The sequence below is a fragment of the Phaethon lepturus genome, unplaced genomic scaffold (assembly GCF_000687285.1).
Source record: "Phaethon lepturus isolate BGI_N335 unplaced genomic scaffold, ASM68728v1 scaffold44086, whole genome shotgun sequence".
Lineage (NCBI taxonomy): Eukaryota > Metazoa > Chordata > Aves > Phaethontiformes > Phaethontidae > Phaethon > Phaethon lepturus.
In genome coordinates, this window is record NW_010549187.1 from 1 (window position 1) to 21,380 (window position 21,380).

Consider the following 21,380-nt stretch of genomic DNA (forward strand, 5'->3'; position numbering starts at 1 on the left):
CGTCCCCGTCGGGAGGATGTTTTCCTTCTCAACCGTGCAGCCTCAGGTGAGGGGGCTCTTGGAGCGCACCGGCGACGCCCCGGCCATTTCCGGTGTGCCGTTTGCTGCGCTTGGGGCCCCCTCTCAACCGGGCTGCGGTCGGGGGCTCATTTCGTGACCGGGTAGAGGCAGCGGGGGGAGGCGGAGGCCCGCGGGAGGCCCGGGGGTTGCGGGCCTTGTCTGGAAGAGCCGAGATCTAGGCTGCCACGTTTTTGGGGCTTTGGAGAGCGTCGGCCGGGCGTGAGCGAGCGAGGTGCGGGGGGACGCATCGCGGGGGGCTGTCGGCTCAGCGGCCCCCGGTGTCGCAGCGGGAAAGAGAGGTGGGTGGGGGCTACAGCGGCCTAAGATTCTTACCTAGGAAGAAAGTACGGAAATGCAGGTAAGAGGAAGGTACAGCAAAAGCTGGAATGAGGAAGTAACTTGAAGATGGTGCTTTTTAGTATGTTTTTATAGTAGAAGCAAGGGGATGTGTATGTGGTGGTACTACAGCTAAACTGTGCTGTTAATTGTCACGGGTTGTTGTGGAAACCAAAAAGAAATTACTTAGAAATTATAAGAGTTAGTGGAGGAAAAGTCCCTCAATTATTTGTTATGTAGAACAGTCTGGATGCAATCGGGGATAGCATCTTTTAGTAGTTGGATGGGACTAGTGGGTTTTATGGACTTTGATCTGAACCAGTGGTTTTTATGTTTTATGTTAAGGGGATTAGTATGGGATAGTCTTACTTCACAATGGGATTTGATTGTTCTTTTCCGCTATGGAGAATGTGTTAATTACTTTTGTTAGATTACAGAAATAACAGAACTTGTGATGGTATTTTTAGGAATTTGTCATTCCACTTTTTCATAGTGGCAAACACAGGAGGAGAGCTTGGTTAGTGGTTGGGGTGCTGGCTTTGACCTCTGGAGGCTTTATGGTTTTACCACAAACTCCCAGGGTTTAATTATAACTCTGGACAATTAATTCCAAGGCAGTTTTTATGTCTCAGAGCATTGTCTCTCTTGATCTTCTGTCTAGTCAACACAGAGATGGAACTTCTATCGCAAGGACATTCATAATCAGGTATTTCAATCAGGTGTCATTCCAGAAGCAAGAGTTGCACCCCAACTCTGTTCCCTAGTGGTGGATAATGAGACTGAGGTGTTTTAGAAGCATTGGAATTGTTTGTGCTGTATAGTCACAACAGATACAGTCGTGTGCCAGAGGAGGAGCCCTGATACATGGTGCACCTGGGCTTCTATACTGATTCATGAGGTGTTGTCACTGAGCTAAGTGCTGCTGAACTGCAGAATTGACTATGACGTGTCTATGCGTTGTATAGGTTAGTTTGATACTTAGATATATTGCTAAAGTGGAATCCCAAGGAAGAAAACTTGAAGGAAACTTTTGGGAATAATTTGTATAATGCATGAAAAATACAGATGCTTCAAGTTATAAAAGTATTACTTTATAGATGAAAATAGGTGTTGTTTGGAAAATAATACAGGAGTCAGTAGTACTTAAGAACGGTGATCTCTGAATTAGTAAGCTGTTGAATAGCATTGAATCGTGAGGATTTATCAAAAGCATCCACTGAGCTTTCTGTTCAAGTTGCTTCAAGGGGAACCAGCTTGACGAGATCTGTTGCTTGTATGTCTGTCCAGGGGTGATCTAGAATTTACTATGTTACAATATTTTATATTAAAGTCTGAAATTAAGGCCTACCATTAAGTAGATAAAGTACCTCACTTACCATTCTTTTTCTGTTTATGTTGTTTTAAGAACATTACTTCTCTTCTGTGGCTGTGTTGTGAAGTCTTACCACAATGGGGATCTTAGTTTTGTCATGGTGGACACCAAGACAGGACAGGCTCAGAACTATTTCAAGTGAACACTTGAGAAATACAAGAGAAAGTTCCTGAATGAGAGTAACTATAAACAGGTTTAAAACATTTCAACACATGGTGTCAACTTGCAGACTTTTCAGTGTAGAAGTTGTTTGCTATTGGTTTTCCTCTCTTCTCCTCCTATTGATTGTGTTGCCTTTTTTGTGTCTTCTATTGCTATGGGGGCAAAAAACATCTGTTTGGAATGTTGTTAATAGACTGTGATAGGAGCTTGGTGACTACCAGGGAAAAACATTGTTTCACAAAGTTTTCTAATTTATTTGCATGAAGTGATTGTTAAGTTTCTAATATTTGGCAGAAGATAGATGACAGGACAATAAGGATTGTTGCTGCTTGCAACAGCACATATCTAACACAGCAAACAAGTGATAGATTAAAAAAAAAAAAAAGAAAAATACCTGAAAAAATATTGTGAAGGAAGTATTAAGTGTAGTAGCAATTTTGTTTCCCTGCTGTTTCAGCTGAGAACAATCTATAAGTTGTTTATTATTTTTTGTAAATAAACATTGTTTTAAGTACAAATTGAGGGCAGTCTTTGCATCTTCTAAGTGTTAATGATCTGTTACTGCTATATTTGCAAATCTAGTGATTATTTTCTTTAAACCATGCTTACGTTTGAAAATCAGTAGTCTCTTCCCTCCTCGACTTGCTTCCAAGCTTTGTGAGCTTCTAACCTGTTGTGCATACTTAAACACTGTGGTGCTGAAGCTAAGTTCCTGTGGTTTATTATGAAGTCCTCTGTTAAAAGGCAGTGTCCAAGATAGGCATTGGAATGGAGATATGTTTAAATAGTTTAAACAAGTTTAAATAGTTATCTGATTTTTTTTTTTTCACCCCCTCCCAGGCTACTGTTCCTCTGAGTCACCTTATCAATGCTTTTCATTCACCCAAAAGCTCGACTACTACTGCCAGCACAGCGTCCATACAGCCTGTCCAGAGAGACACTTCCCCAGAGCATGATCCTCAGAAGAGTGAGGTACTAAAAGCCTTTGGAAAATGATGGTTTGCTTTTAACTGAATTAAATCTGAATAATATCAGTTTAAGTGAATTTAATGTTTGACTTGTTTTATAAAATAATGTGATGTGACTAAATGAAACAGAATGTTAACTCATAGAACGTAACTTTTTGACAGGACTTCAGTAAGCTGGTGCTTCGGCAATAAGGATTCTAAAAATATTTTAAAGGGTCCATACCAATATGTATTTTTAAAACATACTCTCCCATAAAAAGTTTTTTTCCTATTTGTAAAATGCAAGATTAAAATTATTTTGATCGAGGTTACTTCCTTAGTAACTCAAGTGTATGTGCCTTACCTCCTTGGCTTTTTTTTTCCTCATAGTTTCTTTGCTTTGTAGGAAAACTCAGATCCTAGTACTTACCCTTTTCTCTATGGAAGCTTTTGCCTTTCATTGTGTGTCTACCCAGCTCGTGGCTTTTTAAGATTTTAACTCTGGCTATTGTTTCGAAATATCCAGTCTTTGTGCTGCTGCTAAATCTCTGCTATCTGCAAAAACGCTAGCAAAAAAAAGGACGTTGGGGGGATTTCGCTGTTTGCTTACTTAGCTGAAATACAATGGATGGATATTGCTATACATCTTTCCCCCTCACGCTCTCCATTTTCTCTATCATAGAGTAGAAGGAGTTGGAAAACCACATTTTTTTTTCTGTGCCGGCTTCAATCAGGGAGCAGGAAGGTGTTAAAAAGACTGAATTGGGAACACTTGTCATAAATGCGCTGTGATAATGAAAATATCAGTGTGTGCAAATGGAAAAGTTACTCTGCACTAACAGTAGCAATTATTCTTTCTTTAATCTTGTGCTTTTATTCATTTATCTTCATTTAGAATTTTTTTATTTCAGTCTGAACTGTGAAGTATAGATGCTGTATTGAGCCAAAAAGTTAACTCAGTTATTCTTAATTTTTTTTTCCCCTAAGGTAATCTTAAGTAAATTTTGAACATTTGTTTCTATTTTGCAGTCTGTACGTAATTTAAGAGATCTGGGATTGTCTGATTTGAAAGCTAGCCAGTTCAAAGAATTGGTGAACAGGTTGCTTCCTGGCTACTGTGCAGAAAACAAAGTCTCTTCACAGTGGCATACATCATACATCTCTGCTGAGTCCTTCTTTGAAAATAAGCATGGTATGTTTCAGAGGAAAGTGCTAATGAGAATTGATAAGAATTAGATTATAAAGGTGAACACAGTTATTCTTTAGTTTACTCTCTTGTGCTGTAGAAAACTCATAGTTTAAAAAATCTTTAATAAAAATTATTAATGTGTTTTTTGATTGTGTACAGGTTGTCTTTAGAGTGGTGCTTTTGAGTCTTGGGAATTTTAGAAAACTCAACTCAGATTTTTTTAATTGTTCCTTCAAATTAAGATTTGAAGTTGACTGCTACTAAACTTGTCTGAACTCAGCTGTAGTACAAGTGCATTGTCTCTTAGTGATGAGCCTGAGCTATGAATTTTTACAGCAGTTTCTTTCACGAAATAGAAGAAATTAGATTTTGCCAATCTACTAATGTAACAGTCATGAACATCTCCAGTTTACATTAAGCAATTCGTTTTTTGCTTGAAGCAACATTACGCAAGGACATCAATTAGAAAGGAATTCAGGGTGCCAAACTGTTGACTGACCATGTAGAGTGTTTCATTGCTGAAATAAAACAAGAGTGGTTCCTTACAGTTAAAGATGTTTTGTTGGGATTAGCCTTAAATACAGGAAGCATGGCCATTGTAGATGCTTAAGAATGTATTAGAAAAAGAAGCGTATAGCTGACATTTGAGATACTGCCTATATAGTATTGTAGCTGGGAGAAAGAGCGTAAGAATAATCTCTCAGGGCTACTATTAGAGGAAAGGTATTAAACTGCATTGTGATGTGATATATAAAAAAATTAGCCCAGAGGCAGTTTCCTGAATGTGAAGAAAAAAGTTGCAAATGCTTCAAAGCTTTCATAGATTTAACATGCAAGCTCACCAGACTGGTGGTTTCATTCACAGCTGAAAAGGCAAGGTTATGGGTGGAAAACTGCCACAGGCAAGTGAGGTGCTAAATCTTGAAGAATGTGCTTTTGGTGTAGGTGACAGTGCATGCTATGGATGACTCCTAGTATTAATACGTCTGTTGTGCATATACTTGTGCATAAAGTGAGGAGAGTATTTCTGTTTTTTTAAACTAATGTGCTCATAATTATGTTGTATTAGATTAGCCAATATGCAGTATTGTAGAAGACTGTGGAATATACAGAATTAATAGCTAATCTCTTTTTCTCCATGAGTCTTGAACTGATGTGATAACTTTCTCAGAATATGTAAAATAAACAAAACCCCCCACCCTTTTTGTGATTACATTAGCTTCTGAATTACTATACAAGGGAGCATATGAAGAGAGCCTCAGTTTGTTCCTCTCTACACATCAGGTGTAGATGGGTGTAGAGATGGTCTCTAGACCCATCAGGTCTCTGATGTTTCTTAAATAATTCTTACCTGCTAAATGAGGATGAGTTCTTTGAGCTGAACAAGAGATAAATGGCAGTCCTCTTGTCTTGTAGTCTATAGGGTGCTTGAAATAATATCTGCTAATAACTTTTTCAGTGTGATGCTTTTTTATTTCTTCCTGTTTCTGTATTGCATGAAGACACTATAATTAAGTAGACTTAGTATAGTTCAAAATGTTTCCATACTTCATACATAATCTTGTTTTAAAATGCCTTTGGGCAATGTGTCCTTTAAAGCCTTTGAAATGGAATCATTGGTTGAATGCTGGTCCTTCAGCTTCATGGAAGTCCTTGAAGATATCTAGACTGGAGAGGAACCCATTCAGCTCTGTACAGATGTGCAGAGTTTTCCCTCCTAGATTCAGCTTCAGATTCAAGATTCTCGGTACCAGTATTTTTTTGGAAGTTCTATTTAGAAAAAAATTCTGGTATGTTGCAAAGGGCCTGACATAGATAGTTAACTTCTTTGCATTAACCTATGTACTGGTAATGATTAATTTGTTTAATTACAGATGCCTGAAGGACCATAGTAAAATAGAATTAATATTTAAGAAAGAAAAACTGACCTATGCGAAGTGTAGTGTTTAGTTGCCATTTAATATAGGGTGTATTTACACTTTGCTCTATCTTTTTACAGGTTTCGTGGATGTCTTCAGTGCTTTACGCTCATCTTGTTTGTACAGACAGCATCCTAATCCCCTCCAAAATTTCTGTTCAGATGTTCGATGTTGGCCAGGTATAAAACAATAAACTACACTGTTTTAAATTGCTATTATATCTTTTTATTATGGGAAAATATTTTTACTTTCATCTTAGAGGCGTCACTCAGGAAATGCTGGTACACTTCCAGGCGGAACTTTATATTGATACTAACACTTTAAATCACAAAGTTATTTTTGCATTTGAGTAGTATGTTTCCAGAATTAAGTTAGTAAACATGATGTGACTACAGAATCTTGTTAAAGATGTCAGTATTTGTGGATTGTATTCTTAAAAGATGGTAGATGAGCTGGTTTTAAAGTTAGCAGAAGAGAAAGCAAGGAGTGATCTAATTTCTATTGGAGCCATATTAGTTACCCTTGCCTTGTACACCTCAAAGAATAGAAAATTACAAGTAAAAGCAAAGGAAATTCCTGTTGGAAGATTTTCACAATGGCAATGGCTAAGTTCTGAAACAGATGGTCTGGAGAGGCTGTGTTATCTTAATCCTTGGAGATTTTCAAAAGTGAGCTGGACAAGGTCTAGAGCTACCCGATCTGATGTTGAAGTTAGACCTTTTTTGATCAGGGCTTTGACTAGATCACGTCCAGAAGTTCCTTTTATATGGTACTATTCTATGATAACATAAGGCTTTGTTAAAACTATATAATTGACTGGTATTGGTGATTATTTTAAAACATAGTAGTGAAAGAAGATACATATTCTTGACTTCTGTGATTTATGTGATAAAATCTCCATTGCAAGGTTTCTGATGTGATAGAAGATGACATATAGTGCCACAAGCTCACTGTGACATACAGTGCTATAAGTTCACTGAGTTTAAATGGTGTAATTTCTTCTCACAGAATCCTTGGGTTGGAAGGGACCTTTAGAGATCATCTAGTCCAACCCTCTGCAATGAGCAGGGACATCTTCAACTAGAGTAGGTTGCTCAGAGCCCCAACCAACCTGAACTTGAATATTCGTTTCCGGGGATGTGGCGTCTACCACCTCTCTGGGCAACTTGTGCCAGTGTTTCACTACCGTCATGGTGCAAAATTTCTTCCTTAGAGCCAGTCTAAATCTGCCCTCTTTTAGTTTAAAACCATTACCCCTTGTCCTATTGCAACAGGCCCTGCTTAAAAAGTCTGTCACCGTCTTTCTTATAAGTCCTCTTTAAGTACTGAAAGGCTGCAATAAGTCAGTTGTCAGTTCTAAGTTAACAGCACACCTAAGCCATTCCAGATCTCTTCAGGGCACCTTATCGGCTGAGCTTTTAGACAAAGATTCTCTTAGAGCAGGAACCTTCATTCCCATCCTTCGGGATTAGCTTCAGAATATTTTGTATTTGTTAGCCTGCCTGGATTTAATTCAGCAGTGTGCCTCTTCTGTTCCCTGAGACAGTGATAGGGTTGGCCAATTATCTGTAATTCACAATGTGAACTCCTGATTATTTTAACAAAAAATTGTATGGAAAGAAAGTATTGTGAAACAGTAAGCAGTTTGCTTGCAAGTTAAGATTACAAACATGGTTCACGATCACATAACTACCCATTTACAGTACTAAAATTTACTGGTTTATTTATCCAGTTTATTACTGTTAGATCCAGAAGTGTCTTTCACACAGTTTTCTGTTTTTTACATTTTTCAGGCGTCTTAAACATATTGCTGTTTTCAATTCTCTTAGCTTTCTACTGTGGATGTGTTGTTAAGTTTATATTCAGTTCAGTCACAATAATCTTTTTCATATGATAGTTTCTGAAATTTCTTAGGCCTTTGTTTTGTAGTGGTATTAATGGATAGTTTTTAACTTTTATTTATTATTACTACTTTAAGTTTACATACAATCACGGAACTTTAAAACTTTGAGATCAAGAGCAAGACGTCTGCAGTCAACATCGGAACAATTCACAGAAACAAAAAATTCACTTTCTTCACTTTTGAAGGTAAATACGAGTAACATTATGAAGTTGTTTTGGGATTATACAGACCACCTCTTTCTCTTGAATGAACCTTCAAAATTTACCAGGGATGTTTCATTTTACTAGTGGAAAAAAAATTTTCTTAATTCTAAAACTTGAGCTAACGACAGCATACTGTTTTTCTTCCTAATACACAAATTTGTTTCATATATCATCAATATAAAAAATTCAAATAATCTTTAGAAGAGTAGTTTCAGAGTATAAAAATAATTTTAAACTCTAGAAATAAAATCCTTCATATTCTGCTTTTGTGGCTTTGTTGAAAATAGCTTGGACTCAAATGAAGTATTCGTTTAAACAGAAATACAGCTAGCTCAACATAAAAGAATGTATTTTTTTTTTAAGCAGTTCAGAATGTGATTGGTGTTTTAATAATGGATTTATTTGTGGTTAGTATATTTTTAAGATACAAAATTTTCATACTTGGTATTTTTATGGGTTACAAACTCACTTGCATACTCTTCATTCAGCAGATAACTGTCCAGGCTTGGGGTAGCAAAGCATTTAACAAAAACAAGTTAACCTAGTTACTCTTTGTTTCTAATTGGCTGTACAGAAGTCACGCTAATTAAAGCATTTGACCTTATTGTGTGTGTAAGTTAGCTTTGAACTCTTCCCTTCTTTTGGGCCTATGTGGTTTATTTAATCTGTGGACTAGGTATACTGTGGATGAAGACAAACCAGAGTTAGTTCCATGCAGTGCTGCTCTTAAACTTGGTAGGTTTAAGATACACATATGAGATGTATTTGATGAAGCTCCATCAAAACTATACTTACAGAGATATTTCACATTTGGAAATAATTCGGGTTGATGTCATGAAACAGAAAGCTTAAGCTAGTAACTCCCACTGAATCCAGTGTGCCTGTGAGCAAATCTGCTTTAGGCTGCATTTTCTGTTTGGAACTGGGGTCCAGGAGGGCTCTGAACCTGACCTGTTCAGCAAAAATCAGGGTGCCCCTTCTTGGAGCCATTGTGATCGACACTCAAGCTACTGCCCTGTGTTGTCTAACTAACCCCATAGCACCTGAATTACATGCTTTTTAAATTTTTTTTTCGCTCTCACCCATGCTAGCCAGGTAGTAAGTTAACTGTCTATCAGAACTTAGTGTATACTAACACTGCTGTGGTAAATATTTTAGGGCTTTATCCTGAGAAAGCGAAGAATTGATGTTGAAAACTTAGATACACTAATGAAAACAAAAAACATCCCAGAGGCACACCAGGATGCTTTTAAAACTGGTTTTGCAGAAGGCTTTTTGAAAGCACAGGTATTCCTGCAAAAAACACTTGGTAAGTTGCATTAGTTCATGTATCTTGTCTTTGCATTCAGAAAGTGGTTTATTTCAGCCCATATTAAAACTCTTTTTGTTTTCTTTTACAGATTCCTTAAGAAGATCACGTTTGCTTTCTTTCTTTCTCTTTGTTCTTTGTTTTTATCTTGCTATATATTCATCATTTTTACCTGGGAAAGGTTCCTTTTCTGATGCTGGTTAGTTAACTTTTTTTCTCCGTCACTGTTTCACTTGTGCTGTTTCTTCCAGCAGGCTTAGCACAAATTAAATGTGTTTTGACATTATGATTGTTTTAGAATAACATTTCAATATACTAATGAAAGAGTTATTTACTGCTTTTGGCTACAGACTTTGAGACAGTAGTGTGATAAAATGTTTACGGAGACAAAGTTGTCTATTAGTATAATTATTGTAATTGTTTTGGTGAAACAATTACATGGAACTAAGCAGAGAAGTCAGACTGTTCACCAGTTATGCATTTGTCTTTTAATTTAGATGATGCGTTATCTAGGTCAGCAGTAGGCAAAATGGTTTTATTTTTATTTGTAATTGCTGCTGAGTTTATAGCAACTAGGTACTTGCATGGCTAAAATTGTTGTCGTGAGAAATCTGTTGGAAACAGGAGAATGGTCAAAGGCTGAGCTAATGCAAATGGAGAATTTCAGCTTCATGCTAAGTTATCACCTGGGTCTCAAGAAAGTTAGGGTGTGTGCAGAAACACTGAGGGAGAACTTACGGCTTTGTGTACATGCTTTTTGGATGCAGGGCTTTCTGTACTACAAAAGACTAAAAAGCATTTATATCACTGAATTAACTGAATGTATTTTAAAGTGTTTTTTTAATTGTATTCTTGCTGGACACTTGTAAATGGAAACATACCTTTTTAAAAGGGCAGGTGTGAAGTTAGTAGCTTAATGGTGTGCATTCAAGTGCAGAGTTCAGTCTTGGAATGAAATGACTTAATGTGTAAACTTGTTGTTCATCATCTGCTGTTTGCTATTAGTACGCTTTCGAACATCAAGTATCTTTGATGCAGCAGTTGATCCAATCCAGTTGAAAAATGTCACCTTTGAACATGTAAAAGGGGTAAGTTCAAAAGTAAAGTGTGTGTGAGTTCTAATGAATGCAAGCCTGCAGAATGTCTTACTCTATCCAAGAAATTTCTTTGTATAAACTGAAGCCAGATATTGACCACTCCAAGATCAAGGAGGGTTTTAACCACTTTTGTTCTATTTCTTGTTCTATTTGTTGTTTATATTCAACTGTTCTTTGGCTATCAGTGGCAGAATGAGAACATCCCCATCTCTTTCCCCTTGGACAAATAGATAGAATTATTATCTTTTTAACTAATTGGACTAATATCTTGATGTAGAATTTTTGATTCTGTATTTATGTTGTTGGTCAGATCTCATCTTGAACTGCTTGGTTATTCCTTCAGTACTAACTTTAGTGTTCACTGATTGAACTGATGAACAATTCTAGGAAATAGGTTGAATTAAACTCATGGACTCTTGGTATCTACACAAATTCTTTGGTACGTTTTTACCGCTTTTGTGTTGTGTATTTTTGATCAATACACGATTAGAGACTTAGTCCATAATACAAAACCCACCTGCAAAAAAGATGCAGTATTTTATAGATGCTTAGTTACATTTTGTGGCATGTTTTTAATGTGTAGGTTGAAGAAGCTAAACAGGAATTGCAAGAAGTTGTGGAATTTCTGAAAAACCCACATAAATTTACGGTACTAGGGGGTAAACTTCCAAAAGGTAAGAATCATTGCTCAGCCAGAAGTGAAAATCATATGTAGCCATGGCTGTCTTTGTAGCTTTGTTCTATACTAAATCACTAACTTACAGCCTAGCTTCTGAATATTTTTTCCTTTAGTTAGGGAATCAAAAAAGTATATTACCAAAATGGGCCTAAATACTACTGTTATCTTTTGTTTGTGAAAAATAATGAAATAACATTAGGCATAGGTAGTGGATTTCCTTGTTTATTTAAAATATTTCATGAACATGAATCTTCAAAGGCGAGTTGTGAAAGCGTCTTTATTAAAGGATACCTTTAACTGAGGTACTTGGGGGGTTGGGGAGTGGAGGTTAGGGTAGTTATGTTGCATGCTTCCTGTCTTACATTGTTCCCCATATGTAAAAATTGATCAATACTGCCTTCCCCCTCAGAGAATTTGATGTATCTGAGATACTTGGATAAAAGAAGCAAAGATGGCAGGATACAGCTTACATTTGGTAGAAATTCAGTAATAATATTAGGGGTAATAAGCTATGACAGTGTAAAGCAGTGGACTGTAGATTCCAGACAAAAAGCCTTTCAAAAATCAAACCTATGTTTATCATTGTTAGCAGCCTTCTTTACAAGGGTTAAGAACTGATATTTCTTTGAAGTCCCAAGTAAACCTTTTAGAGATGATGTAGCCAACTACAAAAATTCTTCTACTTTGTCACTGAACATAACATAGTATTAAAAAAAAATTTACTGATAAAGTTACGCATGATTGCTGTTAATTCTTTTTGACTAGAACTTTATGTAGCCCAGAGGTTTTTAGGTCTGTATTTTTTTCCCCTCCTTTAACTGTCTCTATAAGGATATCTTTTTTTTTAAAGTTAATAGCTTCCTGTCACCAAAATTTTTAATTCTGTTGTACCTTTTCTCATCTGAGAAAGATACATAACATAAGTTAGTCTTGAAAACTTACCCAAGATAATGGAAAAATGTCAAAAAAAGAACCTGTATGTTGCAAGTGAATATGTTTTGGTTAGACAAAACTTACTGTGCCGCCTTTAATTATTAAACTAATACACAGTAGTCCTTTATCTTGACAAGGCAGAGATTTTTATGTAACTGAATTCTTAAAAGACCTTTGTTTTTTCCATATGGCTTTCAGCACCTCTACTGCTTTAGACAGTTCAGAAAGAAATGTTGTCATTTAAAAGGATGATTAAGATTGATCATAGTAGAAGACCAAGTGAATCTGAAATATGTAAACTTGACAAGTCTGTTTCCTGTTAGTGCTCTACACTGTTTAAAATCAGTTACTTGGAATGATTTAATGTAATTAAAAAAAAAAACAAGTTCCACTTTCAGAAATGGCTAGGAAAATACTAGTTTGAAGAAAACACTGTTAGGGATTCAGCTGCTAAACCCAACAGTAATTTTGTAGAATACTTAGGCTTCTGTTTCTATTTGATAGTCTTACAAGTCTTTTTTGCTGTTTAAATATGGATCAGAGCGTATCTAGGTCTGTTACAGGATGCTTCTTCAGACTGCAAATAATGAACAATATCTGCAATGGGATGTTAACAGCTTTTTGAAGCCAAGTGTAAATTATTTCTTCTAATGCATGGAAGAAACAGTACCTGTATTCTTATATGTGGGGTTTGTGTTTTTGTTGTTTGTTTGTTTTGTTTGTCTTTTTAGGTATTCTGTTAGTTGGACCACCTGGTACGGGTAAAACTCTTCTTGCACGGGCTGTAGCTGGTGAAGCTGATGTTCCGTTTTATTATGCATCTGGATCAGAATTTGATGAGATGTTTGTTGGTGTAGGAGCTAGTCGCATCCGAAGCCTGTTCAGTAAGCTAGATATTTATATTTTTTAAATCTTGTCACATGCGAGATTAAGTATTCAGTGTTGTTTACAAGGTTTGACTAGGAGCAGTTCTGGTTATTGGAAAGTAGTAGTTTATGCAGCTATTAAATACCACTTTAATTGTGTAGGTAAATCTCCAGAATTCTGCGAGCATCAATTAAATGTAGAATCTTGCTAGTTGTTGGATGAAATTACGGCAAAAATTATAACTGATGTTGCAACATTTCCAGAGAGAAGAAAAGTAATTTAGTTAGAAATGTAATGTCCTATAAACTAAGTGGAATATTTTAAATCGTAATTTATTGTCATACATAAATTATTGTAAATTGGAACTATATTGTATATGTAAAATAAAAAATAGTGTCAACCTTCTCAATAACTTCCCGCATTTTTTTTTTTTATCTGAATTACAGTTTTACAGCATGGGAGTGTAGCAAGTTGAGATTTCCTTTCTCACACCCATCAACAGGCCCAGAATAAAGGGCATTATAATGAAACTTTTAAAATTAATGTTTAGATTGATAACTTTCACAGAAAAGGCTTTCTATTTTAAGTATGCAAATAAATATTGTCAGGGGAGAAATGTAGAAAGTAGTTTGCCTTTGTAGAAGTGTGATTTGCTTCACATGGAAGGGATGCAAAAATGTAACGTGTTGTACTTTAAAGTGCATTTCTTTCTGTTGACTACAGAAGTTTAGATGACTGACTTATCTGTAACATTAATATTAATATACATGTCGAGGTGGGTGAGATGAGTTGCATCTGGTATGCCTATACCAGCCGATGATCTTAAAGTTTGTTACTGCATTTTTATTCTATGCTTTCAATACCTGTAAATTTGAGGGTGAGGTCTTCACTGTTAAATAATGAGCAGGTTCATTATAAGTAGATAAGTAGCTTTTAGACCCATCACATTTTCTATTATTGTTATTTAATAGGTCAATGTTCTCTACCCAAGCCTATGAAATTTAACTTGTACGGAGCTGATAAAAATGACGAATTTCTTAATCTATTTTACTATTAATTTCTTGTAACATGATAAGAATAAACTGATGTGGAGATGAAGAACTTTGCTCCTCTTTGTATTGCTTCATTTCAAAAATAATTTCTAGTTTTTTTCAGGTTAAAATCAAGACAGTTCTGGTGATGTCTAAAAGAACACTTCATAATCCCAGAGTAATAGAAACAGTAGAATCCTAATTACATGATATGCTGCCTGTTCCTTTGTGTGGCTGAAGTGTCTTTCTGCTATTTTTCTTTTGTCAGGGGAAGCAAAAGCAAATGCACCATGCGTTATATTTATTGATGAGTTGGACTCCGTTGGTGGGAAGAGAATTGAATCTCCAATGCATCCCTATTCAAGACAGACCATTAATCAGCTTCTTGCTGAAATGGATGGGTAAATACATGGATTCTGGGGGCACAGAAGGTGTTTGACTGACTGGTATTTTGAATATTTGGGTGAATTTTTCTTCCTTGACAGCTTTGATGTTTTTTGTAACTTTTTAAATGCTTTTAAGGATATAAATTTAAGATACTCTTATGACCACTTTCTAGCACTGTCAACTGTAGTATTAGTGCCCTTACTGTAAAGAATATAGAAGCTTCTGAGTTGTAGTAGCACAATAACTGTAATTATTTTAAATAATTTCTCAGTCTTTTTAGTCTGGCTATATATCTAAAGGAAGAAGTTCAACTCAGATCAGAGCATGTTTTGAACCAGTTGCTGGGTTAAATGTGGTCATTCTTGGATCACATGTTGTGGTTTGATAGTGTGTTTTTGACTGTCCAGTTGAGGTCATCTGAAATAATAAACAGAAGTAGTTATTGACAAAAAAAGGTGTAAATTCTGTCTCAAAAACCAAAAAAATTCTCACCCTTTTTTTCCATACAGCTTTAAACCTAATGAAGGTGTTGTTATTATTGGTGCAACAAACTTCCCTGAGGCGTTAGATAAGTGAGTATAATGTATGGATCATTTTTACAGAGCATGTATTAAAAATCAAAGAAAAAACCAAAACTACAGCAACAAAGTTGCTTGTGATAATCTTCAAATATTACAGTGTTATATCTAGGGTTTTTCCACTCTTAAAAAGGATGTGTATTGCCCAGTTTTTGACATTTAAAAGGTTGTTGAATTAAATATGGAGAAATAAGTAACATGCTTCTAAGCATCTAAAATTTCTGTAAGCTTTTCTACTTAAATTGACCAGCTGCATTCCTTGTTTGCAATGCAAAATTTTCAAATGCAAAAAAACCTTTGAATATGGGTTGTTAATAACCATCTTCGATCTGTCTTTCTACAAACAAATAAAAAAAAAAATGTTCTTTGCATCTGTGCACCAGACATAGTCTATGTAAACATCTTTGGAAATACCAGGTGGATTTTTGTTCCTTATATACGTTAGTAACAGTTCACTGCAGCATTTTTAAGTCAATGTATTAAATTGTCTTTTCACTTAGTGCTTTAATACGTCCTGGTCGCTTTGATATGCAAGTTACTGTTCCCAAGCCTGACGTAAGAGGTCGTACAGAAATCCTGAAGTGGTACCTTAATAAAATAAAGTATGATCCATGTAAGTAATATCTTTTTATTTAACAGTTTTTATATTGGATCAGCCCACTCATGTATTAGTCCTTTATTCCATCAGTAATTGTGGCTTTACCATGCCAGTAAAGAACACAAAAATTGTTTAGTATGTGGTGTTAACGACAGTTTTCTGAGGCAGTGTTTCTTTCTAGTCCCCAGCAGTTCGTAGTGTCTTAAGAATTAGGCTTCATTTCTTCTAAAGCTGAAAATGTTTTGTTTAACGCATCACTTTTAATACAACATGATTCTTGCTTATAATTTGATCATTTCTTGATATTTCTTCATCGTACAAGGTTTTTCAGGGGCAATATGGACCCTAATGACAAGTTTGTTTGTTTTTTTCCACAGCTGTTGATCCAGAAATAATTGCACGAGGCACAGTAGGATTTTCTGGAGCAGAGCTTGAGAATCTGGTAAATCAAGCTGCCTTAAAGGCAGCTGTTGATGGAAAAGATATGGTAACCATGAAAGAACTAGAATTCTCCAAGGACAAAATTCTAATGGGTAGGATTTTATACAAAAGACATACATATGTGTTAGAGTACACAAGGGCTTTCTTGTGTGATTAAAACTGTTGCAAAGAAAGAAGTTTTTATGCTGTTTATTTTTAGTTTGTTGAGGGTTGGGGTTTTTTTTGTTGTTGTATGTGTTTTTTTTTTTTATTTAAAGTAAGTCTCCTGTTAGCTAATTCTGAATAGAACCTTTTGAGACAAGAAAGTAGCGTGTAAAATCTAGTATGGAATACATTCTTTAAGACTTGATGCATTTTTTTTATGAAAAACACTGCATGTTGTACTTCAGCCTAGAGGAAGACACAGGGTTGATCTCTTACCCTTCCCCAACTTATTCCTAAAGGAAAGGAGAGAATAAATGACCAGAAACCTGGAACTTCTGTTCAACTAAGCTTTCATATGATAACACAAAACTTAAACATCTGAGACATGCACACTAAAAGTCTAGTCTGTTCATACTTGAGAGAAGAAATGGAATTTTCTCAGATACTCAGACTGCATTTCGAATCTATTCCTTTAAAAGCAACTTGTCCATAGAGTATTTTGAGATCTATTTTAGACACTAAAATCCTACTCGTAAACATTTTGCACTTAATGAGTGTTAGTTAATTTTACTTGCATGCTGTTCCTCAGCTTCTTTGTGCTCTGTTTGAGTATATGTAAGGTGTGGATTGTAGTGGTCAGCTGTACAAAAAAGTTTATTTAACATTCTTCTGTTTAAGGACCTGAACGTAGAAGTGTAGAAATTGATGAGAAAAACAAAACCATCACTGCTTACCATGAATCTGGACATGCTATCATTGCATATTATACTAAGGATGCAATGCCGATCAACAAGGCTACAATCATGACACGAGGAACAACACTTGGACATGTGAGTACTTCTAGAATTTTATGTTGGTTTAGTGTTGTTGAGGAATTTGCCAACAGTGCTATTGGTTGTAATTATGTTAATGCATATTGCAGTATGTTGAAATACTCAGTTATGAGCAATCTTTTGGAAAACTCACTGGTCTTTTTTTTTTTGTGTGTGATAGAAAGCTTTCTTCCTTCATTTTGAAATAAAATACCATAACCTAGTGTAATAGTTCACATATACAAGGAAAGAAATGTACATAAGTTTGATTCTGCTGCAGTTAAATAGGGCCTAACAGTGGAACTATGAAGAATGTCTAAAGGACTGGAAAGTAGAAGCATTGCTCAACTGTACTGCTAACACAAACATCCTTTATCAAGTTGTTTCTTGTCCAGTGTGACTTTTTCTAAACCTAATCGTTCACCTACCTTGTTTCTAGCATAGATACCCCAAAGTTTTTCTATTCTACCTTTAGCTGCTAAGCATGTGAACAGAAAGATATTTGTATTATGTCTGTTTCTGTTGAACTTTATCAAAGTCAATGAGTTCAGTTAAGGAAAATCATTGGTCTGAGTCTTCCGGGCAAGTTGATCTGTGCTTAGTACAAGTGTAGGGAATAAGGAGAAATGGATAGAATAGACTGTTCTGTTTCTTTGGTGGGAGGTTTAAGATGCTTCACTTTATGTGGTGCTCGTGGCCTGTGCGAGGCTATTTTAGCTGTGAGACTAAGCCCCTGCAAGCAAACCTGATGAGTGCGTAGACTAGGAGGAGGCCCAGAGCATTCAAACTGTTGTATAAAAGCCTTTATATCTGCTTTGGATGTAAACAAGAATATTTTTCAGATTATTTCAGTATTTCTTCCGTTTATTGTTACCTGACCACAGTTCTGTATCTTACAGGTATCTTTGCTCCCAGAAAATGACAGATGGAGTGAAACTAGATCCCAGTTGCTTGCACAGATGGATGTCTGTATGGGAGGACGAGTAGCAGAAGAGCTGATATTTGGAAGTGATCACATCACAACAGGTCAGCTGACTGGTAGTTAAAATAATTTTTGATCAAAGCTTGTGGACTGGCATATTTAACTTGGTTTCAATAACTAATTTACATCTGTTTGCTATCTAGGTGCTTCCAGTGATTTTGACAATGCTACTAAAATTGCAAAACTGATGGTGACTAGATTTGGAATGAGCGAAAAGGTAGTGTCATAGATCCTTAAACACTTATGTGGTACAAAGAAATGTTCTGTTCTGTAACTAAATGCCTATTTGGCTTTCAGTGATCACAGAGACTTAAGTGTTTCTGGCAAAAAAGAAAGTAAGTGTTATGACTGGCCCTGCTATAGAGAACTCAACTAGAAAACCTGTATATATGACAGTTTAAAAGTTAACTTGCAAGATCTTCACTTCAAAATTACCTTGAAAGTTACTATGTCTGCAGAAAATGTTTAGTATAAAACCTAACATTTTGGAATTGAGGATAATCTTGGGTTTGGGGGCAGGGCAGGCAACAACACTGAGTTTTCAAGACTTGTAAAGAAAGTTCTTTAGTCATCTTTATTACCTATCAAGTGATAGTAGTCTGGGGATTTTGTTTTGTTTTTTTAAATAAGGAAATCAGGATTTGTATGTGACCTTTTGAAATAGAACTCTGCAGTGACTACATAGTTGATGAATAGGCTCCTTGTTTTGCTTCTCTTGCAAGCACTTCAGCAAGCATTTAATGATTGTTGGCACATAGAAGCAATAGGTGGTGAAGCTCTTGCAGTGTTTTATGGGTATTACTGCAACAGTGGCAAGATAAAGATTTTTGTTGTTGTTGTTTAGCTTGGTGTTATGACCTATACTGATACAGGGAAGGTTAGCCCTGAAACTCAGTCTGCAATTGAACAAGAAGTAAGAACACTTCTACGGGTAAGATTCTCTTCCCTCTCTGCTCGGATACATTTACTTTGAGAAGAGTTGAGCATCAGCTTACTTGACTTGTTCAGTTTGGTAATGTATATTGGTGAAAATACACAGGTGGGTGGAAATATTCCCACGTATTTAATGTAGGTGCAACTTCAAATCTCGGAGTATCAAAACTTTTTGGTGATTGTCATGCACAAGTAGTGAGAAACAAGTTGGTGGTGTTGGGTTCTTTAACGCTTTAACACTTTCTCTCACATTTGGCCAGGATTTGTATTTTGCCTATTCAATTAATAGGAGAAAAAAGTATGGCTAAAAATTGTTTTAGAACAGGTGTGAATGTTTTGTGTTACTCCCACATTTCATAACTTGCAGCTAAATCGTTTTGTATAGAATCACAAGAATGGCCATATCAGATCAGAGAGTTGCCTTTTCCAGTATCCCGTTCCTCACAGTGATCGCTGTCAGATGCCTAGGGAAACTTGTAACATTCGATAATCACAGAACTTCCAGATTGCTGTTCTAGTAATCTGAATTTGTTTGGTAGAGGCAGGAGAATTATTTATAACATTTAAACGATTAACTCTTTTTTTGCTCTAGCTCATTTTGAATTGACTTGGTCATATAAGAACTGTCTATGTAGAGCAAAAAGTTAAAGTTGAAGCTAGTAATGCTGGCAATGTGCATCTACTTGCTACTGGTAACTTGTTGAGTAGCTCTCAGCTTTCTAAAAGTACTTAATATGTCAAGAGGTTTATAAGGTTTTAAAAACTTTAGTCTTTGAGGAACATTCCTTGAATGCTGTAGCACTGCTCATAATGTAAAACAAATATTTCATTTAATCAACAAATTTTCAAATCTAGTAAGTCTTTTCTAAGTCATATGTAAAAATACTAAGATTTGTTTCAGGATTTTATTTTTAGTCCTACTTCTGCAAAATGTAAAGGTGGCATAAAGTTGGGGTTATTTGTGGGTTTTTTTTTGATTAATTATGCCAGCTAGACTTTAAATCTTCATAAGACAGGAGCTGTGCTACCTATGAAATGTAAGGCAAAACATAAAATATTTGTTTCAAGCTGTATTTAACTGGAAACAATTTTTAAAGTGGAATCTTGCTTGTTGTTTTTGTTCTGCAGTCTTAAAATCTCCTTCCACCTTTTTTTAATATTAGGACTCATATGAGCGAGCAAAGAACATCCTGAAGACTCATGCAAAAGAACACAAGAATTTAGCAGAAGCTTTATTGAAATATGAGACTTTGGATGCCAAAGAAATCCAAATTGTTCTAGAGGGAAAAAAGCTAGAAGTAAGATGATAACTTCTGGGATACAGTAACTGATAACTGAAGAATGTACATCTAGCAGTGCAGTAGTCTTATGCAGCATAGCCTTTTCTTCCCTTCCTGATGTGTGTATGGCATTAGTGACACTTTTAAGATTATTCTGTCTCTTGTGAGCTTCTGTTACTCATCTGTTTGTTGTGTCTCATCAGAATAAGACACACAGAATAAAGCAAGTTCCTCATCCTCTGCTCCCTATACTCTTCCCACAAGAAGTTATTCAGAAGGATAAATACCAGGGTTGAATTCAGCATTTTGGTTCAGTCAAATGCCTTGAAGCTGAGAAGAAAAACATGCAGGTATACTGGTGTGTTTCGGTATAGCTTTCTGGGTCATGCTGCTACATGCGCGTTTGAAGTGATACCCCACAATTATAGATAGTGACAGATTGATTTGTAAAACAGTAGTACGTAGTCTAACTAAGGCTCATACTCTGTTTGAGGCCTTTAAAGAAGACTTATTTAGAAGCATAAAAACATCTCTTAAGAATGAAGTGGCTACACAGTGCATCTCTGTTAAAGGGAGTTGTGGGAGCTCCATGTTAGACAAAAACTTTAGTGTTTTCAGTGCTCCTGGGGTTAAAATACATACATATATGGCTGGGAGAGAAATTTTAATGCAAAAACAACAGGCTAACCATGTCTAAGCCTCTTTGGACCATGTTTTGGGCAGAACCGTGGGAGAGATAAGAGATACCCGTGACCTCTGATGTGCTGCTGACAAGATTCTTACTTTTTTTTTTTTTTTTTAATTACTGCAGTAGGTGGATAACAGTGCTTTGACAGTGCTTTTTACACTGCTGGAGATTCTACAGAACTAGTTTCTACTAATACTATGTATGGGCGTTTGATAATCCAACAGGTAATTTCTTCTGAGGGCAATATTGCTTGCTAAAGAGTAGCTCAAAAAATGTTTGAAGCATGTGTTGTTTCAAATAACATTCCCAGTTCTGTTCTATAGTAGAAGTAGGGAAATAAAACCATTTCTTTCAAGCCTTACAGAAACCTCTGGAAATTCTAAGATAATACCAAAAGCAGTTTCCAATCGAGTGGAAGTGATTGCTAGCAATTACATGCCAATATTGTGCTCATCTCATGAACTGTTTTTTTGGGAATAACACATCTTGATTATAATCTTTCTGCACAATTAATTGTAGACTCTTGGGAC

The 21,380-nt window shown here is 35.9% G+C and overlaps 1 protein-coding gene across 2 annotated transcripts; it reads left to right on the forward strand.

Moving 5' to 3' along the window:
• Positions 1-16: 16 nt before the first annotated feature.
• YME1L1 (YME1-like 1 ATPase) lies at positions 17-20,403 on the forward strand. 2 transcript variants are annotated; one of them, XM_010290185.1, is made up of 19 exons: positions 17-46; positions 2,771-2,902; positions 3,907-4,069; positions 6,066-6,164; positions 7,964-8,073; positions 9,250-9,400; positions 9,492-9,581; positions 10,406-10,488; positions 11,081-11,171; positions 12,841-12,993; positions 14,276-14,408; positions 14,904-14,966; positions 15,473-15,585; positions 15,948-16,103; positions 16,834-16,985; positions 17,867-17,993; positions 18,093-18,166; positions 18,794-18,880; positions 20,046-20,403. In XM_010290185.1, exons 1-19 carry the CDS (start codon positions 17-19, stop codon positions 20,187-20,189), a joined length of 2,151 nt encoding a protein of 716 aa, XP_010288487.1. In that variant the 3' UTR covers positions 20,190-20,403. The 2 variants fall into 2 exon arrangements, with proteins under 2 accessions (XP_010288487.1, XP_010288488.1); XM_010290186.1 differs by lacking the exon at positions 6,066-6,164.
• The last annotated feature ends 977 nt before the right edge of the window (positions 20,404-21,380 follow it).